The sequence below is a fragment of the Peromyscus californicus genome, unplaced genomic scaffold, assembly GCF_007827085.1.
Source record: "Peromyscus californicus insignis strain IS unplaced genomic scaffold, ASM782708v3 Scaffold_22__1_contigs__length_63687245, whole genome shotgun sequence".
Taxonomy (NCBI): Eukaryota; Metazoa; Chordata; class Mammalia; order Rodentia; family Cricetidae; genus Peromyscus; species Peromyscus californicus.
In genome coordinates, this window is record NW_026294525.1 from 7,937,738 (window position 1) to 7,956,475 (window position 18,738).

Below are 18,738 nucleotides of genomic sequence, written 5' to 3' on the forward strand. Positions count from 1 at the left end.
ACCAGCGTGACTTCTTCAGAGAACTTAAATTCTTAAATTTATGTATCTATAGCCAATCACACATACTATGAAATTATATATATATATATATATATAGCTTAATTTTTACACCATAATATATAAAGCAGACACACATGTCCAGCCACCCGCTTTGGAGAAACACGGGTTCACACTCTCTCCCATAGCCCCAGACAATTAAGGGAAGTTTTACTTTATCTCTGAAGAGATAAAGTTCACCGTGGCGGTGAATGCTGGCACTCAGCATCCTTCCTCCTTTTTCCATCTTTCTTCAGTCCAGGTCCCAAGCTCAGGGGATGGTATCACCCACATTCAGCATGGGCCTTCCTTCCTCAGCTAAGCCTCTGTAGGAACACCCTCGCATAAATATGCAGAGCTGTGTTTCCTAAGCGAGTCTAACGCCAATCAAGTTGACGATGAGAAGTAGCCACCCTAATCACGGGGCTTAGGACCACCCATGCATCTGACAGGCTGAATCCACGCATGTTAAAGTCAAAATGCATGTCTGAGGGCCATATCTGGAAACAGTCTTCACCAACCACAGCTTCATCACTGGGCTCCAATCTATAGGGTGTGCCAAAGCTAAAGGAAGTTTTCAGTGACCTACGGTTCGGCAATCAAACCGACTCTGCTTTACCCTAATAAAGTGCTCCCAAATCACATGAGTCCCTTTGCATTACTGGAGGATGCTCTTAGAGTGTCATGGCACTAACGGAAGTGGGTCTGGCTCCAGTGACCATGCCTTGGCAAGTCTCGCCTTGGGGCCAACCATCACCATCACGGATGTATCCCTGATGCACACCTGTGTCATGGGGTCCTATTCCAGATGACTGTCACTTACTCAGCTAAAATTGACTGAGTTCCTGCTGTTACCTAGGCACGAAGCCAAGGGCTGGAAACAAGAATGACTCAAACATGACTTCAGTCTAGAAGAACTCACTTTCTGTTGGAAATAACAGAAACATAAATATCAAGGTTCCTACAAAGAACTGCAAAATGCTGAAACTTAGGCAAAACTGGCTGTTTCCTTCATAGGACTTCATTCATAAGGACTGGAAATGTTAACAACTGAAAGATTAGACTATAAAGATGAAATGAAAGTGGGTCTCATCCTTGAAGTTAGAGTCCACTCACCAGACTTTGGGTCTCAACAGGGTCCCAAATGCCCTGTGAAAATCGGGGGTGGGGGGGTCCCTAAGCTGCAGTTTCTGAGCATAGGCAGCCCAGCACCTCTTCACTTCTGCTGACAGGGGACAGGTGTCCGCAGGGCTTGGCTCACAAACCCAGTTGATGTGGCCTGGAAACTTGCTAGTGAGCATCTGTGTCTGGGGCTGGCAGCCTGCCGGTCTCCAGAGCTGTTGCATTCAGTCAGCATCAATGCTACCGAGTAGCCCTGGGAATATTCTCTTAAATCATTATTACAAGCTAATAAAGAGACTTGAATGTTTGTACTAAAGCACAGAGAGTGTGTGGATGGATGGGTGGGTGGGCGGGTGGATGGTGCCATAGTGGTCAAGGTGAAGGGGCTCTATTTGGATTAACATTTTAAAATACAGTCCCAGTTTACAATGCTCTTAGACTAAATCTAAAAACTCTTCCTCTACAGGAGTTACCCAGTACTTGAAGTAGGTGGGAAGTATAGTGTCTGAACTAGGCAGGAGCAGAATGAAGCCCCAGTCTGGAGCAGCTCCTTTAGGAACCCCTCTCTAGCTGAGGATGTTCTTTGCTGTTTTTTCTCTTTTAGGGGTCCACTACCCAGCTCCCAAATAAATCACACACAGAGTCTTATTATTACCTATAAAAGCCTGGCCTTACTTTGGCTTGTATCTAGCCAGTTTTCCTTAACTTAAATTATCCCATCTACCTTACGCCTTTTTATCTTTCTCTATTCCTGTATACCTTTCCTTTTCTTCTTACTCCATGACTGGCTGGGTGGCTGGGTGGCTGGGTGGCTGGGTGGCTGGGTGGCTGGGTGGCTGGGTGGCTGGGTGGCTGGGTGGCTGGCCGGCTGGCCCCTAGTATCCTCCTCTCTTTGTTCTTTTGCTCTCTCTTCCTCTCCTCTCAGATTTCCCCTTGTATTTATTCTCTCTGCCTGCCAGCCCCACCTGTCCTTTCTCCCACCTCGCTATTGGCTGTTCAGCTCTTTATTAGCCCATCAGGTATTTTAGACAGGCACAGTAACACAGCTTCACAGAGTTAAACAAATGCAACATAAAAGAATGCAGCACATCTTTGCATCATTAAACGAATGTTCCACAGCAAAAACAAATGTAACATATCTTAAATTAATATTCTACAACATGAGGATGTCTTAGTCCATTTTCAAAAGCATTAGGTTTTCAACATCCACATTTTTGGGGGTGGGGAAGGCAGCCAGCCTATAGCAGGCAGTTATGAGTCAAGGATGGTCTAGTACTTGATGGCATGAATGGTGATACCAAGTGCACCATGGCTCACTGTGCTATAGATCCTGAAGGAGTTTAAATTACCAGCCAACAACCCGAGTCAGATGCTCATGTTAGAAATTAAGGAAATGAACTGCAGCCCTCAGTGTCCATGTTTTATTTCCACCTGAGAGGCCTCTCAGGAAAGGAGGAGGCCTTGTCAAAGTCTTCCATCTGAGTGATTTGAGCCCAGGCAGCTGCTTCCAGAGCCCACAGTCCTCGTTTCTGCTGTCACCAACTCCTGAGGTCTGCCTCTCTGTCATCACCATGTCCTCTCTCCTAGGCCTTCTGGGATAGCACCAGAGGAGAGGCCCCCATTCTCTAGGGGCAGGAAGTAAGGGGAAGAGACTAAAAGTGAAGACTGTTGACTCACAACGACTCTTCCTCTTCCCAGTGTCTGGTCACTGTCCCTGCCTCAAAGCCTCAGAAATGAAAATGAATGTGTTCACCCCACACTTGACAAAGGTCTAACAAGAGGCATGTGAAAGCCTTCATGACTTGCCTACTTATTAACCACTTGCTAGGTATTATTTATTACGATCACATAAAATCCCCAGAACACAGCACTCCATGCTATAAAATTGAGCCATCTTTTCTTAGCTCATAAGCATGTGCCACGTGCCAAGAACATAATGCCCACACATGTCCAATGGTTGTACGGCACTTGTCAAACAAGTTCATATTTAAGCTTCTTGCCTGAAGGCACTTCCGTCTTTATAAGTGTCTGCACCAGCCCTCCAAGGAATGCAGACTTCAACCCCAATAATAAAGACCCAAATTTGAACCTCTTTTGTCTCTACGAATCCAGGCCTACCGCGTGGACGAAAAGGCTGCCGAGCAAGCTCGCTGGGAGGAGGCCTCTAAGGAAACCATCAAGAAAACCACTAAGCCTTGCCCTCGCTGCAACGTGCCGGTTGAAAAAAATGGTGAGTGCAGGCTGAGAGAAGAGCCAGGCCTGCCTGGGCCTCCTGCATGGCCGCCTCGGGTGGCCATCTGGGCTTCTGGGAAGATACACAGCTTGAGGCTAGCTCGGTAGAGTGTGGATGCCAGTTTTTCAGCATGAAATTTCTCCACCTCCCAAACCCAGATTCCACTACAACTACCCTGGTTTCTTCCCGGAAATTTGGGATGCTCTCACACGCTAATATATGTTGAGGCAGGAGACAGTATCCGCGTCCTGGGTGGTTTCTATGGGATGAAATTCCATCCCTGGACTGGGAGCTAAGGTAGTAAATGAAACTTTCTGGTGAGATGGTGTCCAGCAGTGGGTGACATTGAGTGTGTCAGGGCTCATTCCAACGCCAGTGAAGAGAGAAGACACACAAGATACGCTAGTGGCCCTTCTCATAAATGACATTAGACACTTGGCATTGGATGAGCTGCTCACTCTTCTGACAACAAAGTCTAGTATTCTCACAAAGTGTCCTTCACGGGCCCCCAGAGTCTGGACTCAGAGACAAGACTGCCATATCAGCTCCATTTGTCAGGTGATGGCAGCTACATCTCCCTTTGTGGGCGATAATAAAAATAACTAATTTATGTGGTGCACTCACTAAATGCTTATCCCAAGTCCTCAGTGAGGAAAGAGTGTTTGCTCCTCCCAGGCTACTTGAGGAAGTAGGGTTAGGGCCAACATTCCCAGCGTACATCAACATGTTAAAGCATTTCAGAATTCCTTCGGTCAAGAAGCAGGGGCAGATTTATTTAATCAACTTTTCCTCAAGAACTTTTGGCTGCGAACACCCTCCCCTGCCCTTCACACATCCCCCATCACTCCTGTTAATATCCCCTGAGGTTGGGAACCCACTCCAGTTCTTGTGTCCCTGCTGCAAGGGAGACGGTGCCTTAAACGTCACTGGTGCCTGGCTCATCCATGCGAGGGTCAGCATCACTGGACTTTGGAAAGGGACTTTTTCTTCTGCCTCCCAGCAAATCTTCTGTGACTTTTAAGAATCCAAAATGACTATTTGAACGTATCTCTGCAAGACATGAAATGAGAGCAGAGTAAGTTTTCCTAGAATGTTCCAACAAACAAAACCATGCACATTTGTGTTCGAATGGTTCCTCTTCACCGATCCTCTAAAGCCCGGGTACTACCTCACCTGAAGGACTGTCCCTTCCTGACTCAGTCACATCCACTGGCCTCATCAATGCAGAGCCACATGGCTATGGGAAACTTAGAGCACTTAGACTGAATGATGCGCCCCTTCCCCCTCCTACATCCATGGGCCAGAGGTCTTGGCTCTCAAAGAGAATGGGGATCAACTCACCTCTACCATGACCTGTCTCTGCCAATTGTGTCCTTAAAGCACAGCTTGGATCCCCCTTGAGCATGTAGGAGAATTGCCAAGTATGCTTTTAAAACTACACACTCCTGGGCCTCCGCCCAGACCCCAGTACATATATATTTTAAGAGACTCAAGGGCTATGGTAGCAAAGCTTATGCATTGGCAAGCATCCTTCAGGGCACACAGCTATGTGCGGCACTTCTCCCCTAGTCCACAGCAAGAATATGCCCTGCAGAGGACATTTGAACCAGGCACCAGCATCATTTAGGGTGTGGCCTTGCCTGCAGCAGGGAGGGACACGAGAACCAAAGCCGAGTTTCACACCCTGAGAGCCACTACTGAAGCAAAACAGCTCTTCCCCCAAAGAGAAAGAGAGTTTGTTCTGAGCCAAACTTGAGTGACCATGTTGTGGGAACACAGATTCAAGTTGCCCAGAATGGCACGTCCCACTGTGGAAGAGGCTAAATAAACTCGGAGTCACTGAACTACAACAAATCAGAAGTCCACGCATGTACCAGATAGATTGGCGGGTACATCGTATGGATTGGATACAGCACAACAGAGAGGACTCCAAGAAAGTCCTCAGGTGATGTCTGAGGACAGCCTTAGCTTGAGACTCAGAAGAAGCCAGTGGCGTGCTAAATTCACCAGTACGTTCTGTTCTGAAAGTTTGGCCTAACGAACACAAAGCTGTTAGGTCAGGTACAGAAACCAGTGGCAAGTGACTGTCAAGGGGCTGAAGACAGCCCAAGGCCACTTGGCTCTCCATCTGTAGCATTCCATCACTCTACGTTCACCAAGTAAAGTCAAGAACTCTGCAGGACCAGTACCGCAGAGGTGGCCTTTTCAGGGAACCTCAGTCCGTACTACTGAGGATAGCATGCTGGTGCCCCTGGAGGCTCTGTCTGGCTCACCCCGAGAAGCAGTTTCTCACCCCTCCTGCTGGCACACTCTGGACTTCCACTGTGCCTTCATCCCCTCCCCTTATTGCTGTCATGTGTCTTTTTGACTTCGGGGAGGTCTCTGGGAATCCGGTCCCTTCCATTCTGCTCCCCGCATTTGGTTGGCTCCAGAGGGCTTCCTGTGTGGGTTGACTGCATTGGATTTGAGGACGGCAGTAGAAGTTGGGCTCTGGTCTGCTTGTGTCCCAGTCCTCATTCAACCATTGTCACCCATGTTTCTAGCATCAAGTGCCTGTTAACCCATCATCTACCCCACCCTCTGGGACTCGGGGGCCATCTGCTCGCCTTGCACAAAGCTAGGATGAAGGCTGCATGCGGTGATGTCTGCGAGGGGCCACGTTAGTGTGACGTCTCGGTAAATGTTGCCCAGCGTCATTCTGGTTCTCATCAGACGGGAATCTTTGATGAGTGGGTCCCACAGCTATGTTAGGCAAGCAGTCAGCATGTATGTGGCCGAGAAGATAATATACATAGGAAGTAGGGTGGGGGCGTTGGGCATAGCCTGGGATTAGACGCCAGTCGGCGGACACTGTGGCCTTCCCTTCCTCCCGGGTGACCAGCCCTGCTCTGAGGCCTGTGTGCTATAGGATCGTGTTGCCTGTTTTTCTGGGTGTTAGCTGCTCTCAGGACGGCCGGTGCTGAGAGCTGTCTGGCTGCAGAATGAAAGCTGATGACCCTGTATCCAGCACTCAAGCCTTTAAGAAGTATCTTTATCAACACCCACAAGAGTGTGCCCACACTCCCAGGGTGGCAGGGGCAGGCTTAGCTACACCCAGATCCCTAACTCTGAGTCCCTAACCCCTGGGAAAAGAACTCCCTTGGTGAACCTCCCTGTTCCTTTGTATGTTGGGATGGCCCGGCAGGGCAGTGGTTAGCGTGTACCTGCAAAGAGCGCAAGGGTCAAGGGGGTTAAGAGACCCCGCTCTAGCTCCGCCCACCACTACCAGACCGTGATCAAACGATGAGGGGAAGAGGGAAAAGATGGCCTTGTCAGAAGAGAGTATTCAGTGGCTACTAATGGACAGAGCCCAGCAGCCCGCTATACAGACTTGAAACGCACAAGCTAAATAGGACAAGACCATGTCTCTAGTATCCCAGAGGAATGCAGATTTGACCCAAGGAAGAAGCAGAGGACCCCATGTGCAAACACAGAGGGGTGTGATCACCACCCCCAGCCTGTGCTGGGAGCCCCTTGCTTGCCGGCATCCCCAGGCACACAGCATGCTAGGACACTGTGTAGGGCCAACATGGGAGCCAAGGGGCTTAAGCTTGATTCCCTAAGACAGGGACCACTCCAAAGAAATCCCCTGAGCAGATCTGTTGAGACCCAGGCCACACCACAGGCATGAAAGCGGAGTGGAAGAGTCTCGTGACTCACTGATACAGATGGTTTCCCATGGGGTCGTGTCTTAGAAATACTGTCAGGGCTGTAAATGGGAAGCACTCCCTCGTGGCCTGCTGAGAGTCGGCCTCTGACCTGCAACACTGCAAAGAACCTAGATTGTCCTCATGCTTACCCTGAAGCACCACTGGACCAGATGCAGGTGCAGGGCCAGCTGCACTGTCTCGTTCCCAGCTCAGCTAGCTCATGGCTGCTTCCACACTCAGGAAAGCACTTCTTCCTACAGGGAAGTGGAACAATTTCTGTGTGTGTGTGTGTGTGTGTGTGTGTGTGTGTATGCAGGAGTGTCCACAGACATGTGAGTGGAGGCCAAAGGCCAACCTGGGGTATTACTCAGGATGCTATCTTTTTATTATTATTTATATAGAAGATTCAGAGTCTCGGGCCAGCAGGATATCCCACAGCAGGTAAAGGCACTCACCACCAAGCCTTATGACCTGAGTTTGACCCCTGGGACCTACATGACTGAAGGAGAGAACTGACTTCCTCAAGTTAACCTCTGACTTCCACACACATGCACCCACTAACAATAAATAGTAAATAAATTACTTTCATTTTTTGAGATAGTAAATAAATTACTTTCATTTTTGAGACGGAAGCAGGGAGTTGCTGACGGAACCACAGCCACCTGGGAGTGACATGAAGGGACTGTGGCTCTTCTCGTGGTGAACTCTGTCTCTAGACTGGCAACCAGGACATGGCAGGTTTCTCTGTGTGGCCCTGTCTGTCCTGGAATTTACTCTGTAGACCAGGCTGGCCTTGAACTCAGAGATCTGCCTGCCTCTGTCTTTCGAGTGCTGGGATTAAAGGTGTGCACCACCATCACCTGGCTTAATGTATGTATTTTTAAGGACAAATTAGTCACTGCCCTGGAACTCGCTGATTTGGCTGGCCTAGGCTGAGCTGGCTGGCACCAAGGGTCCACCTGTCACTGCTGGGATTGCAAGTCCAGGTCACCATACCTGGCCTTCTCTTAACATGGCTCTGGGGACTGAACTCGGGTCTTCATGCTGACAAGTTAAGTACTTCACCACCTGAACCGTTTCCCCAGCTCCACAACTGCCCTTCTCAACCCAGGGCAAGCCTGGGTACTTCCTCCTATAATCCCCTCCAACTTCCAGACATTTCTTCCCCATCGTCTCAGAAGGCAAGGTTATGGCTTGCTTCTCGGCTCGGTGGGTGCCCGTGGTGGTTGGATCTGCCAGCAGGTCGTGTGGGAGCATCAACTCACTGGCTAGATCCAGTGTAGACACCGCTGCCGGGGGGCCTGCCATGTCCTGGTTGCCAGTCCAGAGACAGAGTTCACCACGGGAAGAGCCACAGTCCCTTCATGTCACTCCCAGGTGGCTGTGGTTCCGTCAGCAACTCCCTGCTTCCGTTTACAGCTGTGTGTCCCTTACTAACGGGACACAGTGTGAGAAGTGTGTCGTCAGACTTACCTGCCACTGCTCAGACGTCACTCAGTGCAGACACAGGCCTAGATGCCAGTGGCCAGTCGGGAGGTTCAGGGAGAGTGGGAGGGCTGAGGCAGCTGCAGTGAGTCATGGCGAGCACTCGGAAGTGAACCTTCTTCAAAAGTGGAAGAAGAACTCACATGTAAGGAAAGCACAGGATCTGATAATTTTAAAAAAATGAATAATGAAAGTGTCTTCATTTAAACCAGTCACGGGGTAGTTCATCTCCGTTATCAAATGGTACACATTGAGCATAGTTGTATAGATTCTATCCCCGCCCCCTTCATTTTTTAGTGTTCTTTTTAGTTAACATACAAAAGAATGGGCTTCGTTCCGACACTTTTAAGAACGTTTTAAATGCGTATGGATGTTTGGCCTGCAGGTATGTCTGTGTACCATGTGCATGCTTGGTGCCCACGGAGGGTATGGGATCCTCTAGAACTAGAGTTACAAACAGTTATGAACTGCTACACGTGTGGTGGGAATTGAACCCAAGTCACTAGAAGAGTAGCTGGTACTCCTAACCACTGAGCCGTCTCAGGCCACTGACATTTTGTACACGTATGTGCTTGGTTCATATTTGCTCCCATACTGCCCTCCCCCACTCGTCCCTTTCCCACTGGCTCCTACCCCATCTCTAATAACCCCCTTTCTGCCTTCATGTCATACACACACACACACACACACACACACACACACACACACACACACACACACACACACACTGTTAAATCTAAATTCCACATAAGAGAGAACTCAGCATTTTGTCTCTTCCCTCCTCCCATCATCCTTCATCTCCCTCCTCTCTCCTTAAGACCTTTCCTCCTTCCACAGAGTCCCCGTCTGCCATCTCTTCTTTCCTGTCACCAGCAGCATGTAGACCAGCACCCCCCACACGAGGGTGTAACACAAACTGGCACCAGTAGGCAACAGGAGTCTCCAGCCTGGCGTCTTGTGGCTCCGCCATTGTGCGTGGTCGACCAGAACACCGCTAAGTGGTCCATGCTGTCAGGCTTCAATCTCGGTCCCAAGTGCACCTCCGCCTTACAGGGTCTGGCGGGAGCCGGCTGTCTGTTAACGGCCAGGAAGCAAAGAGCCGCCTTATAGAACCCTGTCTTCCCACTTCTCCCCTTCCTTGCCCGCAGTGGCACTGCTTTCTACAGATGAGTTATAGTGTTAGAGTTTCGGATGTGTGAGGATTGAGAGAAAAAGAAGAAAAGAGTTCTTACATAGCATAACCTTAAGTTCATCAAGTTTTGGCATATTGCTCAATAGCCTAGATGATGTTTTAGAGAGACTTTGTTGCAGAATCACACTGTTCTACTGTATTATGCACATCCTAAGACATGGATGTTAGCATGTGCTAATAATGGCCCTGTCTTCAATGACAAGTATTTTTAAAATTTGTACATTTTCTACTTTATATTTCATACATCTGTGATCTTTTTATGATGCTTCAAGCAAATCATAACCAGGTGGAAAATTTTAAATGTGCTATCCCAAGACAAATGCCTACAGGCACAAATATTTTAGAGTAGTGTTAGCTGTCAAGCGTGTTTTCTGTTAATAAAAGTTAATATGAGGCAACACTTGGATATTTTGATAAGCTAACGAGATAACTGGTAAGCGTGGGTAACAGAACCCACCTAGAGTCGAGTAACAGGTGAGCAAAAGGATTGCTTTGCCTGGATCTCCAACAGTTCTCTTCAGTCCCCCCGCATCTCATGGAAGACTCGGTGTCTGAGCCCAGAAGCCAAGGACTCCTGAAGGGTGGGGGCGGTGATCCCAAAGTAGGTCCCTCGATAAGGGGCTGGCCATTCCATACGGACATGACAGCCCCTCTTCCAGGAACACTGGTATCTCGGCGCTACCACTGGACAGAGGTTCTTCACCTTGAGAAAGTTCTCCAGCAGAGCCATGCCCCAGCCTCAGCATCATCAAGATATAATGTAGGATATGCAGGGCACTTGACATGCATTTCCTTTCTCACTTTTTCCTTTCTTTCTTTTTCTTTTTTCTCTTTTTCTTTCCTTTTCTTTCTTTTTCTTTCTTTTTTCTCTCTTTCTTTATTCCCTTCTTTCTTTCTTTTTTAGTTCTGTTCGTTTGATTATTTTTACTTTTTAAGAAAAGATTTCATGGAAGCCAGGATGACCTGGAACACACTGTATAGCTCAGTATAACCATGAATTCCTGATCCTCCTGCCTCCACCTCCTGGGTTTGGGGGACACATGTGTACACCACCATGCCTGGTGCATGCAGTGCTGGGGATCAAACCCAGGGCTCCGTGTATGCTAGGCAAGCACTCTACCAACTGAGCTACAGTTCCAGCATGGCAACTTCCCTTCTTTCCTTCCCGCCTTAAATAAAAATTTAAATACCATTCAGGAACACATTCTCTATTAAAAGCAATATGCTGTTGCAACTCCTGCTTATACATTTTGCTAAACCAAGTAATAAATATGAAAAATATGAACCCCAGCATATCATATATTAAATTACAAAATATTTAATATGTATTTAGAAATCATGAGTTTAATATGGCTATATTTTTTAAATGAAGAATCAGCAGTCTATGAAACACGAGTCATTTGTGTCTAAGCACATGAGGGAGAGCCGAGAAATTCAGGTGTGCGAATGGGCTTTGTTCTGAAGGCAAAGAGCCCCACCTCCATGTCATTCTCTCACCCATTTCTCACTCAGGAGCTGCCTCCTGTGGTGTCTGACTGTCCCTCTGGTTCAGAGTCTCCTGTCCTTGTTGCTTAGGATTGTTCGCGGCAAGAGTAATTTCTGGGACGGCATGCTGGCATCCGGGCAAGGGCTCTGGCGGTGTTTGCTACACACCCACAGCACCTGTATCCTTTGTCCCCACAGGAGGATGTATGCACATGAAGTGTCCTCAGCCTCAGTGCAGACTGGAGTGGTGCTGGAACTGCGGCTGTGAGTGGAACCGAGCCTGCATGGGTGATCACTGGTTCGACGTGTAGAGGGATGTCACTCGGGCACTACCCTGGGCCGCACCTCCTCATGGGAAACACCTCGGCTCCTACCTTCTTAGCCATTTCTTCTTCTCTGTGCATATAAGCACATACCTGCACACGCACAAACACAGGCTGCAGATTACAGATGTAGCCACTAGATCCTTTCCACAGCACCCACGGAAACCAGCAGCACCCACTGGGTACCCAGCAAAAGGCACTTTCAGGCCTCTGGCTTATGCAGATATCAGCATCAGCGCTGGGAACAGAGTGCAGCCCCTCATTTGGGATTCTCCTCATCCCAGCATGAATCCAGCTGGCTCATCACATGAGCAGAGGTTTTCCAGGTTTAACTTCCTGCCTTCACTAAATCCACGTAGAAGCCATGGGCGAAGCCAACGGCTTTCCAAGGCCATTGCCGCGCTCTGTGTAAGTTAGGCTGCCGGAGCGCGCTCCAGATTTGAGAAACAGTGTTCTCATTCAGCAATCACCTGTTCCCAGAGGGCCCTCCCCAGCAATAGTCAAACATGTTTGTTTATCCCCGAGAATCCTATCTTTACAAATGGTGCTGATGAGATGACAGCCCCACCGCACACACATCAGCTTATCAACCAAGTGAGAGACTGGGGAAGCTAATTGGAATGCCGGCTCTTTAAATTACTGGGAGGGCATCGAAGCTGAATGTATTTCCATTCATTTGATTACCTGCAACTTTAGAAAGAAATGTTTTTTCCTTGAAAATATTACAAAGTCTGCAATTTGGTTTGAAGTAGTCCTGTTGCAGCCTGGAAGTTTGGCCCAGGCCCTTGGCTTCCCTGTAAACTTAGTAGAGAAAGTGCTTATAAAGGGGATGTTCTTAGAAACAATCCCATAATGCTCTTCCAACGCTAAGAGCAGTGCAGGTCAGCTTTATATTTATGGAATATTTATAGAAGGAGCATTTCTAGATCATCTAAATGAAAACATGCCTGACCCGTCCATCAGAAGGGGAGACACCTCTGCATACCTCCCCCCTCCCCCTCCCCGGCTGAGAAGTCCCAGGGAACCCCACGCACTCAGTGGTCCTCCAGGCAGGGACTTTTGCGCAGGACAATAAACACATGCTAGAATATTCTTCAGGTTCATGTACATGACAATTGAATGTTAATTTTTCAAGAATTTATTTTTTCCTGTTTTGTTTTGTTTTGTTTTGGTTTTGAGGCACTCAAAACACACAAAAAACGTTTCCACTAGGTACTGTGAGCCACATTTTCTAAACCACACTGTGTGTGCAGGGGTGAGGGTAGTCTCTGCCTTTCCCTTTCATCTGATTTTCTGACTTCTCAGGAGGCTGAGCTGGTAGCTGAGGGTCTCACTGGCACATGAGGTCCTGTGAGACTTCAGAGACCTGGGTCTTCTAAAATCAATTAGCAGCTGTAACCTCAATGGTGGGGGAAGAGGCAGTGAGCTCAGAATTTTCCAGGTCACATCCCAAGAACATCTGCTCCCCCACCCCAAGCAGCCTCACCCAACCTCACCGAGAATGCTCCCCAGGAGCATTCTGCCCTCCCCTCCCTCAGAGACATAATACTGAAACAAGACGGTGGTGTGAGAGGGGGCCACAACAACCTGAACAGCCCCGTTTAGCATCAACTGTTAAAATCCATCCACTCCTCCATGCCCCAGGGCTTCGAGGCCCGAGTCCAGAAGCCAAAAATCTTATAGATGTAATGGTATCTTTTAGCATGAGGAAAGGTCAGCCGACCTAAGCCCAGGTTTGCATCCCATTGGCCCAAGTCTCCACCCCAGCCAGGTCCTGAATGAATGTCATATGCTGACCCAAAATGGCAAAGCCACCTGTCCTTCACCACTCAGGGCATCAGTGTCACCCATCACCATTTCGTTTGTGACATTGCTCTTACCACTGCCTCCCTCCACACGTGTGTGCTGTCATGGGTTTGGGAAGCCAGGATAATGTTTGCCCTTCAGCTTTGGGTACCGAGATCCCCCGGAGCTCGGTGGCTCTCCAGTATGCTCATTTTGTCTTTCTGGTGATTGCCTATGTTTCCTTCAGAATAGAATAGTGATTCTTAAAATAACTTAAAGGGAAAAACGTCCACAGTGTGTGACCATGAATCACAGCCTGTGTTGTGTGAGCATGACTAGTGGGGTAAAAAGTGGATGTCAAGAGAATGGAAATCAAACCTTTGCAGAACAATCTTCCTTTCTCTGTGAAGCACATTAAGAAATATCTGAAGACTGTCTCTGTGGTGGTGCCCAGATTGTCAATAAAAGAATCAAAAGAGTGTTTGAGCTTGTCCTTGGAGAAGCCTTTTTGATAAATGTCAGAGATATGGGGGAGAAGGTGGGACACATTTCTTGGTGGTCTCTCATACTGCTTGGAAGCATCACCCACTGGGAAAAGTGGCCCCTTTTCTCTCCGTGATTCACCTTGAGGGTTCTGCTTTTTTAATTATCAAAATTTCAAAACAAGACCTCATTCTGAAATGTGATGGCTACTCTCTTGCCTTGCTCACAGATTTGTCCAAATAAGTGTTTACAAGAGAAATTGGGGCTGAAGAGCCTGGAGAGATGGCCCAGAGGTTAAAAGCACTTGCTGCTTTTGTATGGGACCTGAGTTCGACTCCCAGCACCCATGTGGTGACTCACAACTGTCTGTCTGTAACTCCATTTCCAGGGAATCTGATGACCTCTTCTGGTTTCCACAGGCTCCTTCAGGAATGTGGTGCACATACATGCATTCAGGCAGGTACACACACACACACACACACACACACACACACACACACACACACACACACACACAGAGAGATAATGTTTTGAAGAGAGAGAGGAAGAAGCACAGGTCCAGGGGAATGGCCAGGTCTAAGTGGTGGCTACAAGAGCATGAGGGCCTGAGTCCAATCCTCCAGAAACCACATAAAAAAACCAGGTGCAGCAGCAACACACACCTGTAATGCCAGCACTGAGAGGCAGAGACAGGACGATCCCTGGGGCTCACTGGCAGGTCTCACAGAACTGGTGAGCTCCAGACCTTGTCTCAAAAAAAAAAAAAAAAAATGTAGAGAGTAAGAGAAAACCAAGCCTCCCCATGCCTGTGCATCTGTGCATCTCACACATCAAAACCCAAATGTCAAGACTGTGTGGTGGTGGCTCACACTGCTGTCAGTGTGTTTATCGGGTGCCTTCCTCGTCGCCGTGGTGGAACACTTGGCAGGAGCAGCTTAAAGAAGGGTTTGTTTTGGCTGGTAGTTCGAGGAATGTGATGGCCAGTGTTGACTGTCCACTCTACGGGACTTAGAAATTGTTGAGGGGTTGGATTGGGGCACTTAGAGTGAGAAGACACACCTAACCATGGGTGGAACATTCTGAGGCTGGAGAAAGTGAGGCAGGCACACCAGCATTCATCTCTCTCTGCCCCCTGACTGCAGATACTGTGGGACCAGCTGCCTCAGGTTCCTCCGGCCCAAGCCTTTTCCACCATGATAGATGCATGCTCACACTGTGAGCCAGGACAAGCACCCCCGTCTTCCTTAAATGGCTTTGGTTGTGCATTTTGTCACAACAATAAGGAAGTGACCAACACTCAGCTAGGTCCCCTCACATCTGACCAGGTCAGGGCAGACAGCAGGACATGTTGATGTTCAGCCGGCTTCCTCCTTTATGTCTAGTCTGGAACTCCAGTTCATGGGATGGTGTTGCCCACGTTCAGGGTGGGTCTTTTTCGTTAGTTACACATCTCTGGAAACACCCTCACAGACATGCCCTAAGGTATGCTTCCTATATGATCCAAACCCAATCAAATTGACAATGGAGGTGAGTCTCCGAGCTAGAGTGTGGACTCTCTTCTCAGGAACATTACAGTGGTTGTGCCTGGCTTGTCTCAATGTGTCTGTCTATCTGGAGCAACCTGAAGAGGCCATCTCTGGATAATCTTGCCCAGCCTCCAGGCCAGCAGCATGCTGAGGATCCCATTGGAGCCAGAAACCCGAGAGATGCTCTGAGAAAATGCGAGGGTGAGACCCATTGCCCACCTGGGGCTTCCTGCAGAGCCAAGGCTGCAACGAAAGCATGTGTGTGTGTGAGCTCTGGGTATCAGAGCAGGAGCCCAGGTTCTACCACCCACATGGATGTGAGCTCTGGGTATCAGAGCAGGAGCCCGGGTTCTACCACCCGCATGGCCGTGAGCTCTGGAGGCAAAAGTCCCTCAGTGGACTGTTGTCATGATTCATCAAATTCCCAGCCAGCCAGCCACAGGTGATCACTAGTATTAATACATGAACAAGTCAATGGAGGCTACAGAAGAAAAAAAAAGCTACAGGGTGAATGTACAGTAATTACAACCACCAGGTGTGTGCACATGTTACCATCATAGATTCGTGACTTCATGTGGGTGGCAGGTGGTGGTGCATGTTCGATTTGATGGTGTTGGACTGCCTTCTTCATACTTCTAGAAGTTTCTCTGTAAGTTGCTAGTTGTTCTTTCTCGCTGTGTGTATGGGTTGTGTGTGCAGGTGATATCCAAGGTGTGGGTTAAGGAATTCATATTAGGAATGGAAATCACTGAGTACAGGTAGTAAACACACATGGAAAATATGGGGAAAGCTAACTACCCCTTTGCCCGACCCCCAGACTCTATATCATCTCAGACAGCGTGGCGATATGAATGATTTGTGTTTTGAAGGTAATCTCTCAGCATGTATTAGTCAGGGTTCTCTAGAGGAACAGAACTTTACTGTGTGTGTGTGTGTGTGTGTGTGTGTGTGTGTGTGTGTGTGTGTGTGTGTAAAGGGGAATTTTTAGAATTGCTTATAGGCTGTGATCCAGCTAATCCAACAATGGCTATCTACAAACAGAAGAATCCAGTAGTCGTTCAGTCTGGACGGCTCAGCCGGTCTTGAGTGTACACTGGAATCCTGAAGAAGTAGGCTCTACTCGCTATCGAGGGTGAGAAGAAGCAGGCAATGAGAGAGCAAGTTTCCTCCTTCCGTGTCCTTTCTGTAGGCTGCCAGCAGAAGGTGTGGTTCAAATGAGAGGTGGATCTTCCCACCTCAAAGATATAGATAGAAGTGGGTCTTCCCACTTCAAATGATTTATTTATTTTTTTTAAATCTCTCACAGGTGTGCCTAGCCACTTGAGTTTTGGTTAGTTCCAGATGTTGTCAAGCTGACAAGAACAGCCACCACACACTGTAACACTGTACTTTCTTTGGGTGAAATCTGCTATTTTTCTGTGGATAAACTGTCTAGCCATGGCATTTGAGAACTGTTGCTGGCCTTGAATGACCATGTGAAGTTGTCAAGGAGTGCTGTGTGGAAAGGGCTGCTGGACCACACAGATCAGTAGCACTATCCTCAGGAATGCACAGTGTTCCCATCTTATCCTCAGCTGTCAGGCTGAGAAAAATTAGTTGTCACTTTATGAAGGGGTAACTGGAACCCAGAAGACCAACTCACATGAATCCAACTTATAAGAGAGCTAGCTGAAATGTCGGTATCAGCAGCTTACCTCCTGGTCTCCATGCATGCTTTTCCAACTGCCTGGAAGCCTTTCTTTAGAAAAGCTTCAGGCCCAGCCTTGGCTGGCCAACCTTGAATTCTCCCTCCATAGGTCCCTCCCACAAGTGTTGACTATCACTCTGGGCCTGCATCTGCTTCCTGTTTCTAGCAGTAACTGACCAGCCTGTATGTGTAACCTCAGCCTCTGAAGGACAGGTAAGGAGAACAGAGCTATGTGTACACATCAGACACCCAGCTCTATAGCTGTCAGATCCCAAGCGCTGGAACTATGGGATTCCATCTTCGAGTTCTGAACAGCTCTCTGTCGCAAGCCCCACTGTAGTGCAAAGCTAGCTGTGGAACCTGCCTGATGCTGTTGACTGTGGACATCTGGCCAGAAGCATCCCACCACAAAGACAAGGCTGGTTCAGGCTGGAGGGCTTGTTTCAGATTGGTGTGAGTTTATTCTAGAGGGTCCCCGGGACATTTGGTCAGTGGTTTCTCCTCCACCCCACCCAGGTCAGAGGCCCCATGTCACCTCCACTCTACAAAGCCTGCACACGAAGCTCTGCCGTTTTCTCCCAGCAGATGGTATGTCCCCACATTTCTCGGTTCTGAATTTCGAACTCAAGCGTGACTCAGATGGCATTTTTGGAGAGATGCTTTTTAGCATCAGATGACTCAGTGTATTTCCATGAAAATTTTTACCCATGTTTTTTATTATAAAAATAATTATTGCATTATTTGTGCTCATTATAGAAACAAAAAGGAAAAAATAATTCTTCTTATTTTTGCATAGTGTCAAGCCAGTGAGATAGTCCAATGACTAAAGGAACTAGCCAGCAACCATGACGACCTGAGCTCAATCCCAAGAACCCACATGGTTTACGGGGACAACTGTCTCCAAATAGGTGTCCTCTGACCCCCACACATGCACCAGGGGGCAGAGGCACCCACACAGACACAAAATTAATTTTAAAAACATTCATGTAATGTCAATTTATTCAATGAGCATGCCCCCAGACTTCATCATGGCCTATATCACATGTGCCAATTAATCAGTGTTTCTTTTAAGTTTCTAGATCTAATGTAACCATCGAAACATAAGACCATCATTTGAAAGTTTGGATATAGAAACTGTTGTGTAACAAAGGAACTGGTTTACAGTAGAGCTGGGGTGTAGCTCAATGTTACAGCACTTGCCTGGCAGACACCGGACAGGACCTGAGGTCCCTTTCCAGCACCACACACCCACAAAAGCAAACAAAAGGCCGAACATGTTTACAGTGTAACTTACAAGGAAAGGCGTTTACAAACGTGAGTCACTATGATCGCTGTCGTGGAAACGCAGTGGAAGCGAGATGAAAGACTCACACAGTCTGGTTGGTTGTACCCTCCTACCCTATTTGTTGTGGGGAGAGTTTTCGAGACAGGGTTTCTGTCTATGGTTTTGGTGCCTGTCCTGGATCTTGCTCTGTAGACCAGGCTGGCCTCGAACTCACAGATCCACCTGGCTCTGCCTCCCGAGTGCTGGGATTAAAGGCGTGTACTACCACATGTGGCTTCATTTATTATTATTGTTGTTGTTGTTGTTATTTAAAAAATGTGGCTTTATAATGAAAAACAGTTGGTTCTTGTTTGTTTGGGATTTTTTTTAAATTTTCCGGTCATTTCCTGTTTTGATGTAATATCCCA

The 18,738-nt window shown here is 48.0% G+C and overlaps 1 protein-coding gene across 2 annotated transcripts in view; it reads left to right on the forward strand.

Annotated features, from left to right (window-relative positions):
• Nucleotides 1–13,831, forward strand: part of Prkn (parkin RBR E3 ubiquitin protein ligase) — a 1,215,691-nt gene extending 1,201,860 nt beyond the window's left edge. For both annotated transcript variants that reach the window (XM_052750832.1, XM_052750833.1), the window contains exons 11-12: nucleotides 3,271–3,388; nucleotides 11,441–13,831. In XM_052750832.1, the coding sequence (XP_052606792.1) occupies nucleotides 3,271–3,388; nucleotides 11,441–11,553 (231 nt within the window). In that variant the 3' untranslated portion in view covers nucleotides 11,554–13,831. The remainder of the gene's footprint in view (nucleotides 1–3,270; nucleotides 3,389–11,440) is intronic.
• The last annotated feature ends 4,907 nt before the right edge of the window (nucleotides 13,832–18,738 follow it).